Source organism: Acromyrmex echinatior, chromosome 11 (genome assembly GCF_024713525.1).
Source record: "Acromyrmex echinatior isolate Ae372 chromosome 11, ASM2471352v2, whole genome shotgun sequence".
Taxonomy (NCBI): Eukaryota; Metazoa; Arthropoda; class Insecta; order Hymenoptera; family Formicidae; genus Acromyrmex; species Acromyrmex echinatior.
The window spans coordinates 11,122,172-11,148,118 of record NC_141862.1 but is presented as its reverse complement, the minus strand read 5'-3'; the positions used below and the strand labels follow the sequence as shown (position 1 = coordinate 11,148,118).

General features: G+C 29.9%; 1 protein-coding gene and 1 long non-coding RNA gene across 4 annotated transcripts in view; one reads left to right on the top strand and one right to left on the bottom strand.

Annotated features, from left to right (window-relative positions):
* The window catches only part of LOC105144325 (aquaporin homolog protein drip), a 33,569-nt gene extending 11,039 nt beyond the window's left edge, over positions 1-22,530 (bottom strand). The window contains exons 1-3 of one of the 2 annotated variants that reach the window (XM_011053173.2): positions 22,405-22,530; positions 19,959-20,082; positions 7,905-8,098 (exon numbers count right to left, since the gene is read on the bottom strand). In XM_011053173.2, the coding sequence (XP_011051475.1) occupies positions 7,905-8,098; positions 19,959-20,082; positions 22,405-22,503 (417 nt within the window). In that variant the 5' untranslated portion in view covers positions 22,504-22,530. Of the gene's footprint in view, positions 1-7,904; positions 8,099-10,397; positions 10,786-19,958; positions 20,083-22,404 lie in introns of those variants that run through there. The other variant, XM_011053175.2, reaches the window with a different exon arrangement.
* Positions 11,303-25,332, top strand: LOC147908148 (uncharacterized). Of its 2 annotated transcripts, XR_015546769.1 has the most exons (3): positions 13,457-13,882; positions 19,948-20,110; positions 24,589-25,332. It is a non-coding gene; the product is annotated as an uncharacterized LOC147908148 (long non-coding RNA). The 2 variants fall into 2 exon arrangements; XR_015546768.1 differs by lacking the exon at positions 24,589-25,332 and having other exon boundaries at positions 11,303-13,882; positions 19,948-20,709.
* Positions 25,333-25,947: the final 615 nt, after the last annotated feature.

The window sequence follows — 25,947 nt, the reverse complement described above, 5'->3', positions numbered from 1 at the left end:
TAACAAATAATATTTCTAATATCAAAATATTTATAATGAAAATAATATCTTTTATCTTATTATTATAGAAAGTTTTTGAAATATTATGAAAAAATAGTATTGGACTCGCAAAAAAAAAACAATTGGAAATAATTGGAAAAACCATTCTAATCTAACATTGCACATTATTTGTCTCAGTAGTTCTTTATACAAGATAACCATCTTGATTGATTAAAATTAGAAAAAAAATTATACTTTGCGCGTAATATACAAGGTAATAATCATGATCAATTAAAATTAGAAAAAAGTTTATATTATGCGCATAAACACTCATTCAATAGTATTTTTCCACAAGAATATTTACACACATTAATTTAAGACTATAAATATACAATATACTGGCTGAAGAATGTATATCTTTCAAAAATTCAACTTTACCAAAACAAGATACATGTTAATTTAATGTGCATTGTGCATTGTGTTGAGATAGACAAAGTTTTAATGACTTTAATTGTCAATATGAAAAATTGTGAAGACTCTTAATAAAATCAATTACACTGAAAAAAATTTATTTTTTTTTTACTAATACTAAATAAGTAAACATTTACAATAAATAAATAAATACTGAATAAAAAAAAATGATAATTAAAAATTAGTAATTTTTGTGTCAAATAAATATATGTTTATATTTAGTAATAGTTACTTAGAAATATTTCAACTAAAATTTATTAAAATTTAATTTCTTTTTCAGTGTAGAAATCATCAATCGCAATTTCTAGAAGAGGATCCTCTAGGACTTTTCTTCTCGGTTAACGATGCCAACGACCAGTGTTTTCCGATGATCCGAGTCCACTGCTATTGCATCTTGCGTTGCGCAAGAGCAAGCTACTCTCGCTCTTCTCGCCTCGCGTATGAAGAGCCGCGCATTTGCGTATAATGCGGGGCGAGATGCGTGCGATTTGCATTCGAACAGGACAGGATCGACTGTGACTTTGCAGATCTGCGCCTCCCTTCCCTCCTTTCTCACTCTTTCAACTTTTCATTCGGTGCTCTTCCCATTCTCCTCGCTCTCTCGTCCTTCGACCTCCTCCCTTGCGCGTGACGTCCCTTTCATTCTTTCTCTTCTTTTTTTTTTCTTTTAAATATCGCCATCCTTAACCGGCCCGCGCAAAAAAGATGGTAGAACGCAGGATGAGGAATGGTTGGACTGCACAAAGTTGCAAGTGCATGAGGGATTTTAATAATAACGTTTGCGTAAGTTTTTCGTGAGCTGGTCTTTATTCTCTCTCTCGTGAAGTCCAAATTAGTTGGATTGTGAACTACAGTATCATTAATCGATGGATTCTTAAAAATGAGATTTTTTTTAAATCGATAAATATTGGCCATTTTAATTTTTTGTTGCTATTATTAAGTATTTGTTGCGTTCATACTTATATACTTATAAACTTATACATTTTTCTGTGTAGGTAATTTAAAAAATTAGAAAAAAAATAAAAAAGCTTTGAGTCAAATTTAATATATTTTATTGAATTAAATTGTTTAACTTGATTATTTTAGTTAAATTAACGACGTATTTTTTTTTATTAAAATTAGAAAAAATTATATAATTAATTTTAATTAAACATAATTGAATTTTATTAAAAGAAAAATTTAGGAAATTCTAATTACAATCAGAAATCAATTCAATTCAATTAGATCAAAGGATCTAAAGAAGACATTGAAGTTGACCAAAAAGAACATTAGATATTCAACAATTTGTTCAATTTAGTTTTATAACATTTAATTTAACTTAATTAAAAAATTTAAAAGAATACTTTTAGGGAAAGAAGAAACGACTATATATTGGATAAATTTGAAATGACGAAGAAGTAGAAAAAGACGAATGTTGGCGACGCAAGGTTGCACGATTTTAATCGCGGGGAATTGCAGGTTTCGCAAGCTAATGAAAAGTGCGACGTGCACGACGGCTCTCGTGCTTTTTGCCGGGCCTACATCTCGGGAACACCCGTGTCGCGTGGAAGAATACACATTTCACGAGCACGTATTAATCTCTAAAAGAAATATTAGCATACTCACGAACGGATGTTATTTACGGCCCATTATAACATAAGAATTATTACGCAAACAAAAAAGGTCTAAATAAAGAAAGAGAAAGATTATCGTTACTTTGTATTAATAATTGTTACGTTATATCAATGATTAAATAAATTTCTATGCGCTAATCATAAATATGTCAAATTACGTTTAATTCTAATTGGAATTATTAATGTAAAAGGTAATATGTAATATTTTTTATTACGTAGAATTTATGTTAAACTTTATTCCATATAGAAGAGTATCATAATTTTAATCCTTAATGGCGAATATATTCCTTTAATAAGCAAGCATACCAAACGTATTGATGCAACTGGTATACTATGAGATCTCTCATCGCGCACTAGATCCATAATAATTATCTTGAATAATTATTTCATCTAGATAAACATGCGGGCTCTCTCAAATATTTTTTCAGCGCTACTTATAATACGCTGTTTATCCAAGTTTCTCTCTGTTTCTCCCTTTTTTACTGACGAGGAAAAAGTCACTTAATGTTCCTCTATCAATAGTCTTATTGAGCGACGATCAGTTGTGCACAGCGCACTTGTATAAATTATGATTTTTATCTTACAATAGAGACAGAGACAACCGACCTATAAATAATAAGCGGCTACACAGATGTCATCAACGTTTATTCCACCACGCCGACTGCGCAAAGCGATTGGTATGACAAAACCGATCGCTGTATAGACAACACTATCCGTTAGTATGAACGAGACTTTTGACATTCATTTTTCGTTCTTTTGAATGAAACTTTTGGATCGAGAACGTGTCTCAGAGCTCAAGCGGAGAATTTTCGACTGAGTCGTCGTTCGAGGTGACACCAACGTGTGATTAAATAATACTTCAAGACGATTATGGCACACAATTGAGATACTTATAATTGGATGTCGAGGATAGAGAAAGAAAAGTATCATATAAGTATTATAACTCTAGCATCCAGAATATCAATTTGTCAGAAGCTTACAAAAGCACAAATTGTTTTAAAAAAGACTTGTATCACATATAGACACATCTGAAAAAATGCAAATGATTTTTTGAAAAAATGTGGGATCACTAAATAAAACTTACATCCTAGTTTGAGAAAAATTTATCGTTGACTTTAGAGAAATAATTAACTTTAATTCATATTCCTAAAATTTTTAAAAGTTTTAAAAAATAATAAAATATAAAATTACAAATTCAAGAAATATCTGGGAAATTTTATAAAAATATTTATATTTAAAAATATGTAAAAATTGCAGTATATATTATACAATAAAAACTACAGTTAATAATAGTAAAAATCAATACAACGTAATCGTAATACATTTTAATAAATTGTAATAATATTTGTAATATTATTACAATTTATTAAAATGTATCAATTTATTGACTATTGTAGAAATAATATGATATTGTAGAAATTATAATGTTGATTGAATGCAATTGTGTGGAGAATTTTACGCAACTGTGATTACTTTTTCTAAAAAAAAGAAATTAACGAAATACTTTAGATATAATATAAATTTGATAAACTAAAATGAGCTCTTGAAAAATTTAAATCTAAGTTTTACTAGACTTCTATTTCGAGATACTAATTTCTTAAAATTTCGAAAAAAATATTTTTTAGACACTATTTTTAAATCCTGTCGTCTCTCCTTCAATCTGAACTATGTCCCTCCTCCTCTCTCCCAGAATAAAAAAAATTTCTATGCGATTTATAGAGCACTATACAGACGATTATGTCCGTGTTACGAGGTGTCGAAAAGTGAAATATCAATAACGCACAAACGGAATAATAGTGAGCGCTAGACTCTCGAACACCAGCTCCGGATCTTTCGAGTAGGTTGTCAGAAGCCTCGGGGGCACAATTGCACCATCTCTGGACGGAGTTAGACCCCCTTGGGCGAATCGGCGGCCTTATTTACCCTTCCACCACACAGAAGTGGCCGGGCGGCCCACACATGTACGTCAATTAAAACGTCGCCGTGGCAAAGCCGAAGTTCACGATCCTTTCACGAAAGGTACAGATCGACAGGAGCGGAAAATGGATCGAGCGCGGGGAAAAATGATCGGACGATCGATGTAGTCAATTTAAAAAGACTCTCTTAATTAAGGAAGAAGACTGGTAACGGGGAGAATTAAATTTGCGTCAATCGATGTGATGAATCATCTCAATCAATTGTATCTGAAAAACATTCTGCTCGTGGCTTGCTAATATTATTGTTTAATATTATTGATTTGTTTGTACCATTTAATTATTTATCTGATCAATTTTTATCTTATTGTTTTTATATATAATTTTTTTAAATTCTTAGAAAAAAACATCAAATTAAAAAATTGACATTACTGTGTGATTATGTTTATTAATGTCAGTGCTAATTATAACAATTAGTTTACTCTTTTACTTTCGTTTGTGCTACATTTGCGAACAAAGTTCGAGTCGGGACGACAATTTATCCCGGGCCTTCCCACGCCAGGCAACAATCGTTAGCAAAAATATTCGAACCAGTTCGAATGAAAACGAAATGACCATTCATCTCCTCGTAATCGCGTCGCATGGATTCTGATTGATACAAAGGAGGCTGAACGAGTGCTCTTCACAAATCGGCCGACCGTTCGCCGAAAGTTTGCGTGTCGACAGAGCAGTGCGCTATAAACTGTTTCGAGGACGAGGTCAGCTCGCGAATTCGAAAGGACGAGCTGCGAGTGCGATTTAAGGATGATTCCCTTCCCCCCGTTGTTTCTCGTCTATTTATCCATCTCAATGAACGACCGATGATCCGGTATTGCTCATGCAATCGCGTATCGAGAGTGCACTTATGAGCAGAAGTGCGCGGAATTGTGAGAAACGTGTTGCGAAAATTTGCCTCTGAACGCTTCAAAAGATCTTCTAACTGACATTTTTATTCCTAAAGTTCAAAATAGAAAAAAGCATCAATATCTCGATTAGTACTATAATTTATATATTCTTTCAATATTGCTGTTATTCAATATTGTCTTATTATGATATTAATATTAATATATTAATATATTAATTAAATTATTATACTGTGATATTAATATACTGTTTCATATTTTCCTATATTTTTCTTTGTTATTATATATGACTCATTTTCTTTACTTTTTTCTCTTTTGATTCGTAATATAAGATATAATAACAAAAAAATTAAAATGACAATACAATCGACGACGTAATGTGCAAAAAATTAAAGAAATCGAGAAAAACAACTCTCGAATGATGATTTCGCAATTTCTTAATAAGGCATTTCAGATGATCACTACCGATAAGAATTAATCATCTGCAAGAATTATACGCGATACTACGTGATGATGACGAGAATATCCTCCGTAGTATCCGATTTCGATCAAAATGCAATTAAAAGTTACCTCAATTATTTTATCAGTTTATCTATCTTCGTTACTCTTTACATTTTTTACAGAATGATGAAGATGATTTTGATGAAAATACGCCATACTTTATGCTATACATAAGCAGATTATCGCAAAAACTAAAATACCCTGTTGATTTTTTTTTATAAAGGAAATTTGCAAGCGAATTTGTCACTCTACAATCTAATTTTTATTTACCTTTTTTCCCAATATTTTAGTTCAATATTATTTAATATTAAAACCGCTGATGGTGTCAAATTAATTATTTCTTATCCTTGTTTTCGATAAAAAGTTATTTTGATACTATTTATGTGTCGTTATAGAATTATTTGTATTTTATATTCACATATTCCATACAGAATATCTAATACAAAAAATTAAAACAACTTCAGAGTCAAAATCATCAGTGATTCTAATGACAAAGTACAAAAAAATCACAATATATAAAAGAAAAATTACATCATATAAAATGCGGCGTAAATCTCTTAAATTATAAAAGTCGATTCACGAAAGGAGAGTAAGCGTGATTAGACGAGTAGCGAAATTTAAGCGAAGTGAATAGAAATCCCTGCTTTGAAATGCAAAATACAATGTGTTAAAAAAACTCATTTTGTATGAAAGTATATTTTAAAAATATATATTATATTGAGATAAGACAATTAAAATAAATATGAAGTCTGTAGAGAAAGAATTAACAATTACTGTTTGCTACCAATAATCGGTACACAATTCTGTATGAATTTTTATTATATATATAGCATTAAAGGTATAAGTCATCTTAATCATTTATCTAAAATATAAAAAGTATTAACAATTAATCATTCTTCCGGAATTTATACATCTTTATAAACATAAGTTCTCTCTCTCTCTCTCTCCGTAACATAATTCTTTACAACAAGCGCGTTTCTCTGATTCATTCAGCGAACATTTGAAACGTAATCATGATCGACATAGCTCGTTTGGCGGCGCGAAAATCAGATTTGTATGAGAGGTGTTTCGCAGAAAAAGAAAAGGTTAAAACAGTCATTAATTAATTACTAATCGTGACGTGCAACGATGTGACAATACACGATTATTTCTCATATATCTTTCTCCATTTAAATACATTGAACGGTCGATTAAAAGGTTGCGAAGAATAATTCTTTTTTCAGTATTTTTAAAATTTCACTGTATGTTGCGAAGGAATTCTTCGGTCTATCAATTGTTTTTTTTTACAAAATTACGTTGCTTTATGTGATTTTAATATTTTTCAAATAGAAATATTTTTTTCGAAAATTATATTTTTGCAGATTAATTAAAATGTCTAGATAATTAATGGAAAGATGTTTTGCTTTGTGCATTATTGCTTACGACAGCAACTATTAATCAATAATTATTTTTTTTAATTGTAATTCTATTTAAAATAAGTTTTTTACATTATAGATTTTTTACACTATGTTGACTGTAGAATATGCATTAATTTTTAAAATATCACGAATAATCGAAATTCATCATTTAGCTGTTAAACATATCACAGCTTGGTATTGCAAAAAATTTATGTACTTGCATATTTATATACATATATATTCGCACATTTATATACTTCGTGCATGTAAAATATTGCAAATATTGCAAATAAATTAATTACTAAACGACAAAAATTAATTTTTAAATTGTGTATATTTTTTTGTACAAAAAGATAATTTTTTCAAGAAATGCGTTTTTCTCAGATTCAGAAAAAGTAAAAGATATTCGAGGAAGCAAAACTGAGTGCTCGCGTACTTACATACGAACACACTTTTACGAGCAAAAAAGATAAGAATTCGCGAGGAATAATAAAATATGCTGGACAAATAAATCTCAGTCGATGTACGTCCTTATATATTCTTGTCACAATTGTCTTCTATGTGAATTATTTGTTTCCTTAATAGGAATACACACACAGACAAAATATCCGCGATAAAATGAAATGAACATATCATAATTTTAACAAGACTTTAGTTCTATTTTTCAATGCGCGAAAATATCTTTGGTAAATCTGTCTTATTCGAGCTTTTATCACAAAGTATTCATAACACTACTTATTACAAATAATTGTTACGGTTACATATTACATTGTTACTTATTACATTATTATTAGAATAAGAAAATAAATAAAATTAATTAATTAATTAAAAAACTAAAATCTGATTTATATTCTATTTTTTCAGTCTTTTATATTAAATATATTATTAAAAATATGTTATAGCTAATAAGATATATTTTAAATTCAAATATAAAATTATTAAATCTGTAATATTCCTCAATTTAAAAATTTTGGAATTATTGAATTAGAATTTAGGAATTAAATTTTAGAATTTTTCTTGTTATATATACTTTTGACTTTTGCATTAATTTTATTACAATTAATTTTTTTTTTTAAGTAAAGAATTGCAGAATTATTTGTTTTTATGACAACAAGAATAATGACTCACCTGTACTAAACTTGTCACCGCCAAACCGAAGGTGAATGCGATATGCAAAACAGTCGGCGGCGATGTGCTTATCCATGAAATGCAAGAAGCGCAACCTAGAAGGACCAGCAAAAACGTGCCCAGGATTTCGGCAAACAGCATCACGAGGAAATCGAGCTTGGTAACCTCCTCCAGGCCAACGAACTCCTTCATGCCTGTAAAAAAAAATCGGAGAGTCCAACTGCGATTCAATCCATTTCCCGGAGAACTTGATGAAATTAATCTGCGTCTAACTTTCGTAACTTCAATTTTCAACGGCGTATAATCTACTTATTTAAGAAAATTAACTTTCGTCCAATTTCACAACGAATGCTTCTTGCGCTTTCTGCACATTTATGGCGAGTGAAGAGACGAAATTAAGAGGAGTAATTAAAATAAGCAAATTCATCTAAATTACAATTATCTAAAAAAGTTTGTAAATTCTTAATTTATAAATCATAATTTGATCGTCTCTGTTTCCATTAAATTGTACTTTATTTACAGTTCTTTAATTTATGATTTTGTTAATCATGATACGCATTTAGATTAGTTAGATTTAGTCACAGTTTATTAAATTAATTATTATGTTTTCTATAAATTTAGATTCATTTATAATTTGTTAATCTGCAATGTAGTTTATTAATTGTAGTTTTTATAGATATAATTTCATAATTTATTTATTGATTTAGTTTGATTTATCATTTCGCGGATTAAATTAGCTTGAATAAAAAGGGTTGAAATGTGATAAGCAAATAAGAGAGAAAAACTAATAAATTTTTATCACACTCTTGTTAAGATATCAAGAAACATATGTTCAATCTTCTATTGAAGAGCAGTAAAGTGAATTTTACAGTTGTGATTAAAAAGTATGATTACTTAAAAGGCGTCCGTGATAATATCCGAAGTAATATGTTTGATATTAATTACAGACGAAAGTTAAGACATGTTCGATGTATTATCGTGAAAAATTTCCTGAAATATCTATGAATGTCGAACTACTTTTAAGTAGAGCGACCATTGCGAAATAATATTTCCAGTTGATCATTAAACGTTAATTTACTTTTAAATATCCATTGATTATAGAATATTTATATTTTTAAATCTCAATCTTATACACAATTTTCGCGTTTTAAAATTTATTATATATTTAATAATTCATGTAAATTTTTCTAATACCTGATTTTATTATTTTATTTGTTTGATCAATAACCAATATATCTCATCTCTTAAGAACATAATTTATAGCAGTCTCTAATTTATAAATTTTTGTGTAATAATACTTCTTTTCTTTTTCCAAATTATCATTTCAAATGTTTAAAATGTTTAGCACAAAAAACTTTAAAATTACGAATGAAAACGATTAAATAAAAAAAAATTAAAAGAAAAATCACAAATGACAAAAATGGTGATTCTTACGTAGTGCCTTCTACATTGTTTATATTTTGGATCGCAATATAGGATCGTGCACGTTGTTTGCCTATATAATTTACTATCTAGTCAACAAACGACGCATATCTTGGTATACATTTATGCATTATCATGACAAGCGTTACCTTGAATCTCAGTCTTGTACAATATACGTAACATTGATCGGCTACTTCCTCTTTTTTACGGCGCGATCGAAATAAAAATCTAACCGTAAAGATCATAAAAAAAGTTTCCTGATGTGTGAACTTTTCTGCATCCTTAAAGCACACTTCGACATTCTATTTTCAAACTTATCGTTAATAGACTTTTGAGAGGGACGCGAATATATATAATTACAGCACTCCTTTTTCATATGTCTTTATATACAATAATTTATAAGTCTATAACTTATAGAAAATGTTTACTAAATCTCTTCGTGAGAATCGAAAATCGCAGCACAATTTTTAATAAGAATTCAATGGAAAGTAATTTCAAATTAGAAAATTTTTACAAAAATCTGAAATAATTTTAAAAAATTATAAAAGAAAAAATCACATCGCATAATAATTCCTCTATTAAAAATTGTGCTACGATTTTCGATTATCTGACTACACCGATTGTTAGTAAAGTCCTATCTCTCTCCTTGATTAGTGATCTAATCATATTTGCCCTTAGGAATAAAACGCATACGATAAATCTCGTAAAACCAAATTATTACACTGTAATAAAATTAAATATTTAAATTTATTCGCGATATGACAAGTATAATTAATCAAATCTATCTAGCACATACTCGTTTTTTCATCCTCGATATGATATCTCTAATGTAAAGAATTCTCTTGATATAAAAAATATTTAACATTTAATCATTAACATGTCACACATTCACGCCCTGATGAAATAAACTTCATCAAACGTTGACATTTAACGATGTATCAAGACGCAGAGATAACCCGCAAACCGCATAATTTCTTTGAAGAAAATACTCGTGGAAGCCTCAAAAGTATTATGTCAACACATCCTGAAGCTCTCTTTAACCTTTTCCTCGATAGCTCCTATACCACGTACCTTTCCACGATTTGCTCATGATCACTCCGATAAGAAATCGTCCTCCGATAAGAATCTTCAAAACCACTCCCGTTCACCACTTTCAATTTCTCTCAATCTCCCCGGGAAAATCGATCCTCGACGGCAAAAATGAGTCGATTCCTTTCAATGAAATCCCCCAGGTGCAAACCTCCTCGGCGACCTCCTCCTTGTGCGTATCTTTTCACCGACCCTCGACGATGGCAGGGTGTTCGAGTCGCACGACGTGGAAAGGGAAATTCGGAGGACACCCCGGGGTTGTCGAAGAATACGAAGAGCGGTGGACCGCACTTCTTACGCTACCCACGAGTGGTACACACCACGTGAGAGTTTCTGGACGACGTACGCGAGTTTCGCCTTCATATATCGTATTCGCCGACCGGCAGCACGAGGTCCTCCCTCTCCCCGAGCGGTATCCGCGCGCGCTCCTCTTGTCACTTCTTCTTTTGAGGCCCCCAGCCGAGCATGCAGTCGATCTGCGTACGTTCGAAAACTTATCGAAGAAGGAAAGGAAGAAGAGCATCATGTCGATCCTGTCACTCTCTCGGACGCGCGGTGCCCAGTCGCGTAATCGCGACGCGTGCCCTTGACATGCAGCTGAGACTATTAAGTCCCCAAGAACGACAGGTCATGATAACGTCAAAGTGACGTTAAAATAAATTATGACTGATCGAAACTTTTAATAATCATTTTGGAGTCATTTCAATATCATCATGACTTTTTGTTCGGTCAAAAAGTCATGATGATATTGTTTGAGTTAAAATGCTAAAGAAGTTTTTTATGAAGTCTATATATAGCTCTCTATATAAGTAGACAGAAGTAATTAAGATATAATTAATTAAATATAAATAATAAGATATAATTTTTTAAAATTAATTAGTAATATTAAATATAAGCCAAAATAATATTTGTAACATAATTTTATAACATAAAATTTAGATAATTTAGATAATAAGTGTTTCATGAAATTAAAAGAATTTGTTTAACAAATTATAATTGGCGATTAAATATATAAATGAGTTTTAATTGTAATATAATTTTGAAATTTATTTCCTCTTAAACAAAATTTGAAATCCCTCATTTCAAATCTAGATATATTAAGAGTAATTAAACTTTTTAATTACATATTTTAATTGCATGACGTCTACTAAAGAAATTTTTACGTTGTCTTTTTAACATAGCATTATTTCAATTAAGTCGTGATTGTTTTGTTTACAATTAGAATAAGTTTTTGGGGGGACATTCTGCATTTATTAAATGCAAATTATTTGCGTATCTCTTCCAATTAATCATCATAATGGAAAAACCATACTTTCAGATGATAGCTCAAGAAAACGTACGATGTCCACTAATAAATAGCACGCATAAACATTCGCGTGACACAACGATGAGGCAACGAAGCATCGCTATATATGTATACAGTACCATTCATGAATTCGTAAACTTGATTTAGCGGAGATAGATGATCTTTAATGAGCACACACGCCAATTTATAATTTATATTCTAATATAATTCGTCAAAATTATGACTATAAAAACACATTCGACAGCAACTTCCAGTTCGTTCCTACTTTAACAGGAACGGCTTTTTCGCAATTTTACGTCTTCTACTCACAGTTATTTAGGAAACCATCTCTTGTTTGTTTACCTACTAAAATCACTTTAGCGCATATATGCAGAACAGACATCAATCGATAATTTGAAAAACAAAAGCTAGGTGTCAATTTTTTTATTAATACAGATATGTGATAAAAATACAAACATTTGCTCGTTATCGCGAGCAAATGAATAGATATTAAAAAATATAAATAGAAAGGTTTATATTTTTTAATATCTAGTTTCAAATGAAAAAAAAATTGTTATAATATGTTTTTATATGATATTTTTACACAATATTCATACGATAATTACGTGGCAAAACAGTATAAAGTAACACCGAGGGTTGATAAAAATAGCATATCTCAAATAGAATAACAAGTCATTATGATACCAAAATGATGTCAAAATGATTCCAAAATAATAAAAATCGTTTTTCAATCATTTCCGATTTATTTTAATATCATTTTGACGTTATCGTAATTTGTTGTTCTGTTTGGGATTAGCGCGCGTTTAAAAGAGATTAAATAAAGTCAAATAGAAAATCGGAGACTTTTTACAAACCAGTTTAATGTGAGTATTAAATCAGTGTAATAAATTAACGAGTCGGTTTGTGCGTATTGTATTTTAAAGTGGATTCTCGTTCGCAAATTTATGGATGGTACTGTGTGTCAGTGAACTGTCCAAGTTAGTTTCGGGATCCCGCTCTCTTTCCTCGCTTTCGTTTTCGCTGCCGGATAAAGAGGCGCGCTTTTACGAACCGCATTTTAACGCCCGCGTTGAAAAATCGCTCTCGCGTGGGCGTGACGAGAGCGATCTCCTTTGTTACAAAAATTCAATTCAACGTGACGTGCATTAAGTCAATAAGTCGCACCGTAATACGGAGGACAGTGTAGAAACACCTGCGAAACTGTTGGAGACCTCGACGCGCGAATTCAGATCAAAGAAAAAAATATTTATTTAATTTATTGTGTGTATTCAAAGAATTACATTTGAGGTATGCGGGAATAAATAAGTACACAAATGGTGAAGCATCAGCAACACTGCTGTCTACCAGGACGATTCAAATTGTAGGTTTAAGGAAAGAACAATTTTGCTGAAATATCTAAAAATTAACTACAGATCTGAAAATAATTTTGCTAGATCATCAAAATAATTACGTAGAAATTTCAAACATGATGAGCAATGCTGCAAGAAGTCTTGACATTCTAGCAATCAGTTTAAGTGCCCTGCAACAATTATTTTGATGATCCAATAAAATTATTTTTTAGATATGTATCTTGCTAAATTTTTAGATATTTACGGCAAAACCATTTATATATTGAACTGCTTAATAAATATTATATTAATTGACAAATACTTCCATTTTTATTTTCAAATTAATTCAACCGACAAAATAAAATTTTCCTTTCTCTTAATCTTTACAATCCTGCTAAAAATAAACATTACGCGCATTTTTATCACGACGTTATCGATGTTTATCGACGCTATTATACTTGCGAAGCAGATAAACATTGTGCCGCCAAGAAGGTCTCTTGGTTTCCTTGTCATAATGCAACAGTAACAGACAATAATTAAACAGCATTAATTGGGTCGTTACGCGGTGACAAAGCGACTCCATAGTAAATAGCTTCCGCAATTAGCGCCGTGCACTCGTCGTCGCGCACTCACGTTGCATTCTCGCGCGCCACTCGCACAAGAATAATTATGTCTGTGCAACTTCCATACGTAACCCCGCGATGAATTCACTACGTTCGCACGTTACACGGCATGTCGCGTGTGTTACATCTCGCTCCCCGATATGCTGATTGTGATGGCGCTTGATGAGAATAGTTGTGTACAACATCGAGAGGACCGAGTATATTGCTGCAGTAAATGAGTTTTATCTTACATTTCAATTTATAGTCTAAGTTTATAGTTCTATTAATATAGCAAGAAAAAATTTCCGTTCAATTACTTCTTAAATTTTTTTTATCCAATTGTAAATACAGTATACTTTATTGCGTACGTGTTTTGTGACAGCATATTTCGTTACGATAACTGGGAATGAGAATCATGATAGCTATCATAGTAATACTAAAATGACAATAAAATTAATGAAACATTGAGTCACATTTCATCAATCTAAAGATTGATCGAAGATATAATATAGTCTTAATGTCTCATTTAAAAGCTCGCCGAAATTAGCTAGTAGTAAGAGTCTATGAGGTGTGACTCAAATTTCGAAGAACATTAAAGTCATTATCAACTATTACGCGATTATATCATTGCGTTAACTGTAGAAAAATTTATCATTTAGAATTGTTTGACGTAAAGTAATTACTGCACGCAATCAAAGGCATATTCATGTATTGTTCAATTTCAAAGAATTTTATTTCCTTCCTTTTGTTTCCTAATTTAATGCTAATCCAATTTTTATTTTATTAAAATTGCAATTTAAATTTTAGTTTTAATATTTTTTAAATTTAAATGTAAGTTCCACTGGATATATTACTTATAAAAAAATTACAAATATTAAAATCATATTTAATAAAAATTAAATATATGTATTAAAAATTTTAGAGAAATATTTGAATACAAAAGATATAAAAAACATAAATTTGAAAACATATTAATTGAGAACCAGAAATTACAAATTTAAATAATCGAAAGATATGCTATTTTGATCAATTTGATAAAAATAGTTTGGTTATTTTTCATTCTTAATAGATATTTTTCTAAAATTATGATCCATGATAAGAATAATTATTCTAATTCAATTTATTTCGCATTATAATCTAATATAATAACAAAAACACTATTCAAATAAATAAGCAATAGAAAATAGAAATACTTCATATTGGATATGTTTCTTTGAAGAATGGAAAATTTTTTATCTTGTTAACGTGCTTTTTCGGAAAATAATTGAACAGCAGTAATCCATATCGTATATACAGATAATCATGCGAAATTAGGCAAACAATTAGATAGATTCGTGATAGCGTGAATAAAGAACAATTACGCGCTCTTCTAAGAAATGGAAAAAACGCGCAGAGTTATGCAATTCACGTTCGGGAATTCGCAGGATCGAGGAAAACTACGCTGCTTCGATACAAGGCACGTCGTAACGCTTTAATGACATTGGCGGGCCATGCATCATGAAGAATCACTACAATAGTCATCATAGCATTAATCATTGTTGAGATCACACTGATTGCTCTCCGTTTAATTCTTTCATCTTTCGTAACGACTTTTAACAATAAAACTAATAAATCACGAGCTCATTATTGTACTCATAAAAAGAGCTGCATCTCTCGAAAAATTAAAAATTCTGGGGCACCTTTCGGATGCCTTGTATATAAAACGATCCATTTAACTTTAATGTCTCTCTTTTGTCATATTTTTAAGAATATATTTTTAGTTTTAAAAAAGTGTATTCTTTTTTAATTAAAATGCTCAAGAAATGAAGCTAAACGAAAAGTGATATCTAAATTCATAATGAATAGATATAATGATGTTACATGACAAGTAGGAGTAGAAATTATTTCTTTCATTTAAATTATAAAGTTTCGATCAATGGAAAATCTCCCGTGGAAATATTATTATTATTTTATCTACACGTGTATGGAAAAATTGAATTTAATCGACTTACTGTAAATATACCGTGCATAAATTATATCTTGCCGCTTATAAATTATATCTTGCATGATCATCTTTCTAGTCGATCTGATTAATCGCTCTTGCGATTTGCTAGCATTGCGAAAATGTGACATCGATCTAGAAGAATATCATTCCTTTCATCATATTATTTTGTTTAAATAGATTTTTTTATTTATATTTAATGTGTATGATAAAAAATCCTGTTCTAGTAATTACACTTGATTTTTTTTATTTTCTATTTTTATGTAACATTTCTTATTAGTCAATTTAAACAGTTCTTAGAATAATATACATAAATAAATAAAGGAGCGCCAAATAAATTGAAGTTGAATTTTTGGTACCTCTATATTTGATACTCCTTTATTTATTTGTGTTATTCAGCAATCTAGTTTAACTTATTATTCCGAATAATATAGAGAAAAGTCGCCAACAATACAATCATACTATTTTGTTTTTGGATACAATATTTTATAAACATAAACTAAAAATAAAATTTTAGAACGTAAATACAAACTAGAACGTGTCTTCTATCAGATGATATAGTAATTTTTATAATACTATTTACAATTTTGTAATAATTAACTTTTTTATAAAACAAGCAAAAACGAGCGTCTGACAAAATGGGCTCCAAAGTTACAGCAGATATCAGTAATGCACATATCGTATTCTTTTTTTCTTCTTTCATCCGAACAAAATACCTACAAGTGAGTGTATATGAGAATTTCTAAAATTTGTTCACTTCGATGTATTTTTTGTTTATTTATATACATACTTTGTGCTGTTCTACAAGAACGCGACAATTTTTTTGGAAGATTTTCCTGTAAATACAAGATAGCATTCGATAGGATTATTTAACATTAATACAATGTTTAATATTAATTTTTTATTATTAATATTTATATTAATGATTTAAATTATCAATAAAATATCTATATTATTTAACTATGCAATTTACAAAGAAAGTCATAAGAATTTTATTTTTGCATTTGTAGAGAATTCGTTCTTAGCTAATTTTATAAAAAAATGAGCCACAAATGTACAATATAAATTATGTACAATATATCTTATTTTCTTAATTATTTAAACAGATCATATTTTTTATCAGTATTAATAAAGTAAATATGTTTAGTTACTAAAAAAAATAAGAAGATTTTTTTCAGAAGATATGTCAGTATCAATAACTTTCCTCTAATAAAATCAGAAAATAATATATCAGTAATAATATATTCCAGATGATGATAATCGTTAATATTAAAATTTATGTTAAATTCTAAATATTAAAAAACATCAGATTTTACAAATTACCGAACAAAGTATATGTAATGTGTAATTAAAATAAATTTACATATAATGATTTTGTAAATTGACATAAATTCAAATTGTGAGAATAATGTTTATATTTATTTTAATATTTCTACAACATTTCACATTAATATTTAAAGAAACAAAAAATACAATTTAAATAAGTTTTTGTTTAAAAAAAAAGTTGATTTCACACTTATTTAAGGAATTTATCCTCGAAATAAATCCCGTATGATACGTGTATAACAAAATAATGCGTAGTAAAGGATAATAATCAAATGTTAGCATAGCGGAAATTGTAGAATCTCAACAAGCGATCATTTGTGATGCGAAACAAAAAGTACCGTGAGAAATCTCATATCTACCGGCACTGACGTTGCTATAATTTTTTTACAATCGCTTATGCATCGTTATGCAAAATTCTTTAAAATTCTTTGTGAAGTCACTTTAATTCATAATTCTAAAAAGTACGTTGTAAAATTCACGGTTAGTTTTAATTTATTTGATTTAAATTAAATCCGACGCATTTTACAAGCCAGACCCGAGTTTTCGCACTTTAAGACAGCAGTTAAATAATAAAAGTTAGTTTTTCATGCACAAATACGCAAAAGATTTCACGAGAATTTTATATTTTGCGACCGGGAGTTGTCAAATTCCTCGCTTATTCGTCTTACTATAAAACTTGATTGCATCACGTTCTCAGAAGACTCGCAAAGTAAATTTTGCGTGATAAAATTGTTCGCATTTACTATAAACTGAGAAAATTTATCAACATAAACTCCTTTTTTTGTGGAAAATTTTTAGTCTTGAAAGAAAATATAATCCATCAACATATCTAAAAATAAGAATATTCTTGATAAAATAATTAGTATAGCATCTCTCGATGAGAAAAATAATGATGGAATGAGGAATTGAAGTAATACACGATTAAGAAACACCTTCCTCTTGCACGAAACAATGAATCGACAGCACGTAAACATACATCGTCGGATTATCGCGGTGATTATCGAGATCGTTAGGGTGCAATTTCTCGAACGCATAACATTAACAGCTGATGCTAATCACATGTATAGAAGCCGCCGCCGCAAGCTAGTCGTGAACACTATAATTGTCGACGCATAGAAAATGAGGCACGCCAACGACGCGGCGGAATGCAAAATTATCCGTTTCGCACGACTCGCCGTTTCCGGCTAAGCACGTTCGAGATCTTTGTTAAGTAAAATTAATTTTCCTGTTCCGGAAACTTCGAGAACAACGAAAACGAATTAAAAAAATAAAAATTGTCCAAAATTTTAAATTCAATAATTTTACATAATTAAAGATATTAATTTTAGAGATATTAATCGATACCCGTGTAAAATACAACATAAAATTCTTCATTAAATTAATTCTTGAATCAATTTATTGTTTTTGAAAATTCGAGAAAAACAGAATAAAGAGCTGCAAAATATGCGAGAGTTCAGAAAAACAAGCGTCGCGATAAGTATTGATAATTTGTATTGACGATTATCGATAATTAGAGTGTAGCAAAATGGAATGTAAAGGTTTCGTAACACTCTAGTTTTGCTGAGGTCTTATCATTGATAATAACTTCACGGAAAAGAATTTAAAAGTATAAACAAAATAAAAAATAAAATAAAATTTTCAATTTTGCGTCTTTTGTAATAATAGATATGAGAATAATAGATTAATATTTAGAACTTATTTTTATCGATTAATGTGCGCTTTTATTTTGTGTAAAATTCTATAGTATTTAATTATATTAAATTATAGTTTAAAAATTAAATAAATTATATAAAATTATAGAATGATTTTTGGGTCGCATTTTTTTTTCATGAATTGCACGTAAGTCGCGATCTGTCGAGAACGATTTAAAGCGTTGCAGAATTAAACTTTTGTAGCACTGATATAGCCCATGTCTGTCGATAAAATAGGAATTTGTTATCATTCATTTACTAAATAGTCAAAATTATTGTAATAAGAATATTAAAAAATTTATTTACAATAATATTGTATTACTGTTTTAGAATATCAGAAAGATATACTTGATTATAATGCTATTAAAAATTTGAAATACATTACGAGTGGTATAAAGTTACAATTTCTTTTCGCAATGCACGAACAAGAATATAATAATAAAAAGATTTATTTGTTACAAATAAATATATGTTAAAATAAAAAATATACTTGGATATTATATTTCGTACAATAAATACAACAATTGTAAAGATTTCGTTTTAAAAATTATTTAAAAATTTACGTGATATTGCAATTTGATACACAATTTCAAAATGAAAGGATTAAGAATTAAGATCGTAGCAAAATGTTTATGCACTGTTTTTATACGTTTAACCCTGGATTTTCCTGAGAGATGAAGAATTTAATTAAACGGAAAATCGCCTCGTAATCTCTTTCTCAAGATATGACACGCCATTTAATTGCATAACAATCTGCAGCGATGCGTTCATGCGGATACGTCGCCATCGAACGTTGTGCTGCCGGAAACGCATTCCTTTGTATTTTCATATATTTATGCAAGTAAATGATTCGAAGAACTTCCGCGGGATTGATAAATGGTACGATTTCCTGCAGAAAAACCGCATGAAGCATATCATACCGTGTCGAAGTTTAGCTATTAAATCGTTAACTCATCCATGAATTTATATAGATTTAAAAACGTAGATTAATATATATAACGTATTTAACGCAAAATATAACAAGATAGCGCATTTTTTAAGATTAAAAATAGTAAAAGAAAGTAAAAGCTAAAATAAAGAATTAAGTATGAACCTCTTTGGAAAAAATGTATCAGGAATATCTTGTTTTTTATGCGTGTTAAAATATAGATTTCTTTAAAATCAAAAAAAGTAAAACAGATAACTGAGAGTCAAGCGCAGTAATTAGAGCGCACATTATTTATTCTTCATATTTTCCTTAACAACATATAATAGTATTTCAAACTGTATAGATTTCATTCTTTGTATAAAATTAAAAGGATAGACTCACGTCGATGTCGTTCCTGAGCGGATCTGTCCTCGTCCTCCTTGGGCATCGATGATGTATGCCGCTGCACTCGGTCATTTTCCACGTATCCTTCGGGAAACACCGTGGAAACATTCATCCCGGGTTTCTGGAATTGCAGGATTTAATTACGATCAGTAAGTCCTTGATCCTTGAGTCGACAGTTCTCGAGCGTTCCTCTCACTATTCATATTTCTTCGAATATTAAAGTGTTATTCATTTCCGAGAATATATAGATTTTCTGATATTATAATAAAATATAAAACATAAACTTTTCTTCATCGCAAGGAGATGTGTGAATATTATACTTTAACACTATTATACGTCATTACCATTGTTTCAATCGTGAATTTCAGATTGCCTTTTCTCATCTCGCGATATAAAATGTTATACCAATGTGAATAATACGTTAATAGAAATAGATATAAATAGAAACGGGAAATTGATATAAATTAATGATACACTGTAATTTATTACGTCTATCTGGAGTTTGAATAAGAAGCTATAAAACGAGTGTCTCGACTATTTCACGGATGTCTCGCCACGTAACTATTCTTTAACTACTCTTTATTGAGGTTCTGATCGTATTAGAATAGTTGCTAATTCGTCCTCTAAATCCGACTTCATTAGCGATTCTTTGTCAACTTATCATTGATCACACAAGATCAATGGAGAAGATTGAAGAATGTTTTACAATAAAATAAAAAATAATAAATTATAATGAAAAAAAAAAAAATTATTTTTTACATTTTCTAGTAATTTCAACACTGACGTATATTTTATTATTTAATTTTAAAGAAAAGTTTACCAAATTAAATGTTACATTCATGTTTATTCACTTTTTTTCATCACAGTTAATAAATTAACATAATTATTAAAATCAAATTTGCAAAAATAATAATAATAAATTAATTAAAGATAGATATAGGATATTCTTTTTAATAAAGAATAAACAGAAAAGCGGAAAATTTTTTATCCTTATAATATTATGCCGTTTTATTGTCATGAAAATTACCATTATCCACACTCAAATGGCTTTAGAGTTCATTAGTTGCTTAGTGAAAACTTAGTTAACGTATGGCTTCTAGTTCGAGAATGTCGAGAAGAAATAGGAAACTAAAAATTTGCAATGTGTAAATTTGGAAATTGCACGAAGTGCATTGAAAATTTGCATAAGTGACTTTCTCTCTCTCTCTCTTTCTCTCTCTCTCTTTCTTTCTCTCTCTTTATCTTCTTTTCATTTTATTATCTTTAGCTTCAGACCTAAATCAAACAATGTATATCGCAAAACACAAATTCTGACTCAGACTTCTGGTATAATGATAAGATACTTCGTATTGCTTGTATTATTGTATCATAATTATCTCCACTTTTATTACCTATAAAAATGGGTATTTAAACAAAAGAGCGTAATTTATCTTTCGTTTACGAAAGTTACGAAAATCGAATACACATAACAAAACTGATAATAGCGATAATCTATTTTAAAGGTGTGTCCAGACTATCGAACCAAAACTCAAGTCAAACCTTTGAACCGCGAGTATTTCGGTAACATTTATTATGCAACTCAGCAAAAAACAATAAATTTTAGTCGAAATGCTTATGACTCAAAATTCGGCTCGAGTTTCAGCTTAATAATCTGAATGTATCTTAAGATATCATTACCAGTATAATACATATATTTAAATGTTAATTTTTTATTTTAATTGGTATAAGTTAAGATTATTTAGTTCCAAAAATACATACATGCACTCGGAAAAAAATATTTTGTATATAATTATATAAAATTATATAACAAATTGACATATTTTGTATACAATTATATACAATTATAATTATATTAGGTGTTGGAATTAATTCGTAGCGTTTTTTAATGAAAGAATGTTATTTATTTCACATGAGCATTAAAAAATACATTAATGAAAGTACTTCCCATCACTTGTAAAACGCTACGAATTAATTCCAACACCTAATATATAAAATATGTCCATATGTATATATAACATTTTTTCCCGGGTAATATATATTAGGTGTTGGAATTAATTCGTAGCGTTTTACAAGTGATGGGAAGTACTTTCATTAATGTATTTTTTAATGCTCATGTGAAATAAATAACATTCTTTCATTAAAAAACGCTACGAATTAATTCCAACACCTAATACAATATAATTAAACGATTTTTTTTATTTAGGTGAATTATTGAACCGTCTAAATTTTTTTAAATTTTAAGAGATTATTTATAAAACTGTAAAATTATTTATAAAATATTATAGAATAAAGTGTAAAATTAAACTAAAAAAATTCAGATTAGACGTTTAATAAATATTAAAAAAATTAATTGTGGTCTCATTTATGAATTCCAACGTGCGCTTTTCGATATTGACAACCATTGCACTTAGTTCTTAAAAATCGACAAAAATGGTAAACTTACTCCCAGACGCCGATTTAAGCCAAATCTTCTGGTGGTCGAGTTGTAGGCCAGGAATTCACGCCACAAGCTCAGATAAGTTTTACCACCAGGACGCGACATCCCCTAGGCTCTGCAATTCAGGAACCACCACCTACCACTTCTAGCCATTTATCCTACGAAATCGGCTAACCAGCGGATTGTCCTCGTTTAGGACCCGCTAGAATTAACCTCACAAAGATGGTGACCAGCGAACGACCACTGAAAGAATCCGCTGTGATCTTCGACCACCCCCGAACCCGTCGATCCGACGTAACATTCAAGTGGCGAGGGTGGTGGTGATAATAGTTAGTACACGTGACGACCTTGACAGCAACCTCACCAAGTTGCGTGACGTTGTGATGATCGTTCTGCTCGCAATGTTCCGGTCACATCGGTTTGCTTGCATCGACCTCAATACCATTACCATTGTCCCAACAAATCGCTTATGAAATCATAAATCGAAAGAATCGCTTTAAATTTTCAGAATAAAAGAACGATCGTACTGCTTAATTAAGGATAATCTTTTGATATTTTTAATATCAGCAACACACGTTATAATTTTCTAAACGAAATTGCTTCAAATAATTTTATAAATAATTATTATATTAGGTGTTGGAATTAATTCGTAGCGTTTTTTAATGAAAGAATGTTATTTATTTCACATGAGCATTAAAAAATACATTAATGAAAGTACTTCCCATCACTTGTAAAACGCTACGAATTAATTCCAACACCTAATATTACATAATTTCTCCTCTCTTTTTCTTTCCGATTTTTGTTAAATTTTATATTTCCTTCTTCTTCTCTCTCTCTCTCTCTCTCTCTCTCTCTCTCTCTCCGCTATTCTTTCTTATCTTCCTATTTTCTTTTAACTTTTTTTAAAATTAAATTCTATATCTTTTTATTTTTCTTCTTCCTGTTTTTTTCTTCTTTTTTCTTTTCATTAAATATCACAGACAGCAATTCACTCGCACTATTTAGTTGTTTACTTTTTTCTATAATTGCTTAAATATTTACAATTGATATTATATTGTTAACTCCTTGATATACATAATTGTCAAAATATGCAATAACAACTATTTACAAAGCAATAAAGATAGAACTAATCAGCGTCGCAAAAAAGAGTCAACAAGAATCTTTGAGATTTTCTAAAGTATTTCGATACATTTGAGTATTAACTTAACGTATCTTTTTAAAGAATAGGACTGATAAAATCTCATGAGCCTTATTTTCGAAAAATATCGCACATGAAAATACTGAAGAAATCTAATATACAGTATATGTAACGTATATCATATATGGAGAAAAATGATCTGCTTGGATTAAATAGTAGGTTTCTAGTGGAAAATGGACGAATCAGAATTTTCTGGTTAAATCTACTAAATTCTAGTTGAGATAATTAGAATAAGAATTCTAGTAGATTTTATCAGAAATATTAAATATCAACCAGAATTCCGATTATCTCAACTAGAATTCTAATAAATTTAATCAAAAAATTTTGATTTGTCCATTTTCAATTAGAAAATTATTTCAGTGTATTTTAATCATATGTAATATTTTTCGAGAATAAGGCTTCAAGTGAGATATATATTTTGGCACGCCTAAACATTTCAGTTTCTCTTCTATCGTATGACTTTTGGCCTTTTACATAAAGGTGTATAAACAGTAAGTACTATATCAAGGCCACAGATAAGATTCCGTTAGTAATGGCAGCGATCTCCGACCACGGACTTCCGGTCATCGCCTGCAATGGCCAATTACTCTCGCAGTTTATTTAGATTACGTCTGTGATATCATTCGCAGCTGAGTCGAGACTTTTACTTAATCTTCACGATGTTAATATAACATCCAAGCAGTTGTTTTTTCCGAATAAAATTAGAAATTGATACAATTTTTCATTAATTGATCGAATTTCTTTAAATTGAATCAATTTAACTTAACTTCATACGCGTAACACATAATTACATCATTCTTCTTCAAAGCTATCCATTTTATTCTAGTCGTTAAAAGTAATAATTAATAAACAAGTTAATTTTCGATGTTGCAAGATGCAAGATTGCCTTTATAAAAAATATTTTAGCTGTATCATTTTCAAAATTTGCGGTTAAGATCAGACAAAGGATTTAGTTATTAAAATTTATATCAAGTCTCTCAATTCCTTTGCAGTTTTTCCTGGTGTTCTATTTCGTAGCTGTTAACCGGCAATATGGTAAGTTCGCGTGCAGATAAAATCGCGACAATTAGCATACGTGAGGTCAACCGATGGGCGCGATGAACATGGAATACGTCATACCTGCAGTTTCTTGCACCCATAACGATTGGTTTGCGACGCGCCTGAGGAAAGCTCGCGGAAGTCGCATAATTGTACACGCCAATCTATGAAAAACTTGAGACGCCATGTCTTGTCTCTATCACAAAAAAGTTTTTAATCATTCGCCTAAAGAGATATTTATGTCGAACCGTCGGGTGCCTTTTCAATAGACACAAGAGTCCATATCTATCATCTTCAAATGTTATACGAAACGTTATGACGAAATACGCAAGTTTATTTGAGAGGCAAATATCTCTTTGTCGCTCTAATTGGCGCGCAAATTTATTTCTGGGATATTTACGACTTCTCATGTTGCAGCAAGAGACAGACAGAATAATGCAAGTCGATCTTTCAATCTCACGCATGCCTAGTTCTTTCAGATAAAACGAAGATTGACATATATTCGGATGCCTGGTTTCCTTCAAGCTGTCTCCTTAAAATCCAACATAAAACAGTGCCCGGCGAAACTGTTTTGGATCATATAAACTTGCATCTGTACCTGAAGCCATCTAAATCAGAAATTACATCGCAATTTAATGAAATCGTAGAATTTGTAATATAAATTAAGAAGTAGATATAGAACGGGAAAATATGAAAAATTAAGCGAATTAAATAAAATAATAGTAATAACTATTAAATAAAAACTATAAGACAAGAATATAGAAAATATATGATAAATGTATGTAGAAAATTCAATATGACAAACGTTACAAATATTCCTTATCTTTATAGATGACAAATAAATGCGATGACATCCGGATCTCAATTCGTATGCAAGGAAATATCGTGGTCTTATTGCGATCAAGGCGACTTTTCCGGTCGAGTTAATACCGCAATTTGTCCGCCATTTTGACTCAAAACGCGACACAATCAACTTATGCATTTGTATTTGTACTCATAAGTTATATGTAATAATATATACATTACTCGATTTTAGCTCAAAATAGTAATTTTAATTTCAATACTTGATGATTCATCTAGTAATTTTAAATTGAGTCTAGAATGCTGCAACGAGGTCGGATAGAGAATGAAAAAAAGAATTGTTCGTCCACGTGCGAGATCCATTGATGGTGAGTTTATATAAGAACGATCGACAATCAAGAGTAATAATCCACTCACACGTTTTAGCTGCGATTTTAAACGCCACTATCTCAAGTAACAATTAAGATGACGTTAAATGACGTTTTAATAACGTCTTAATGACGTCAATAAAA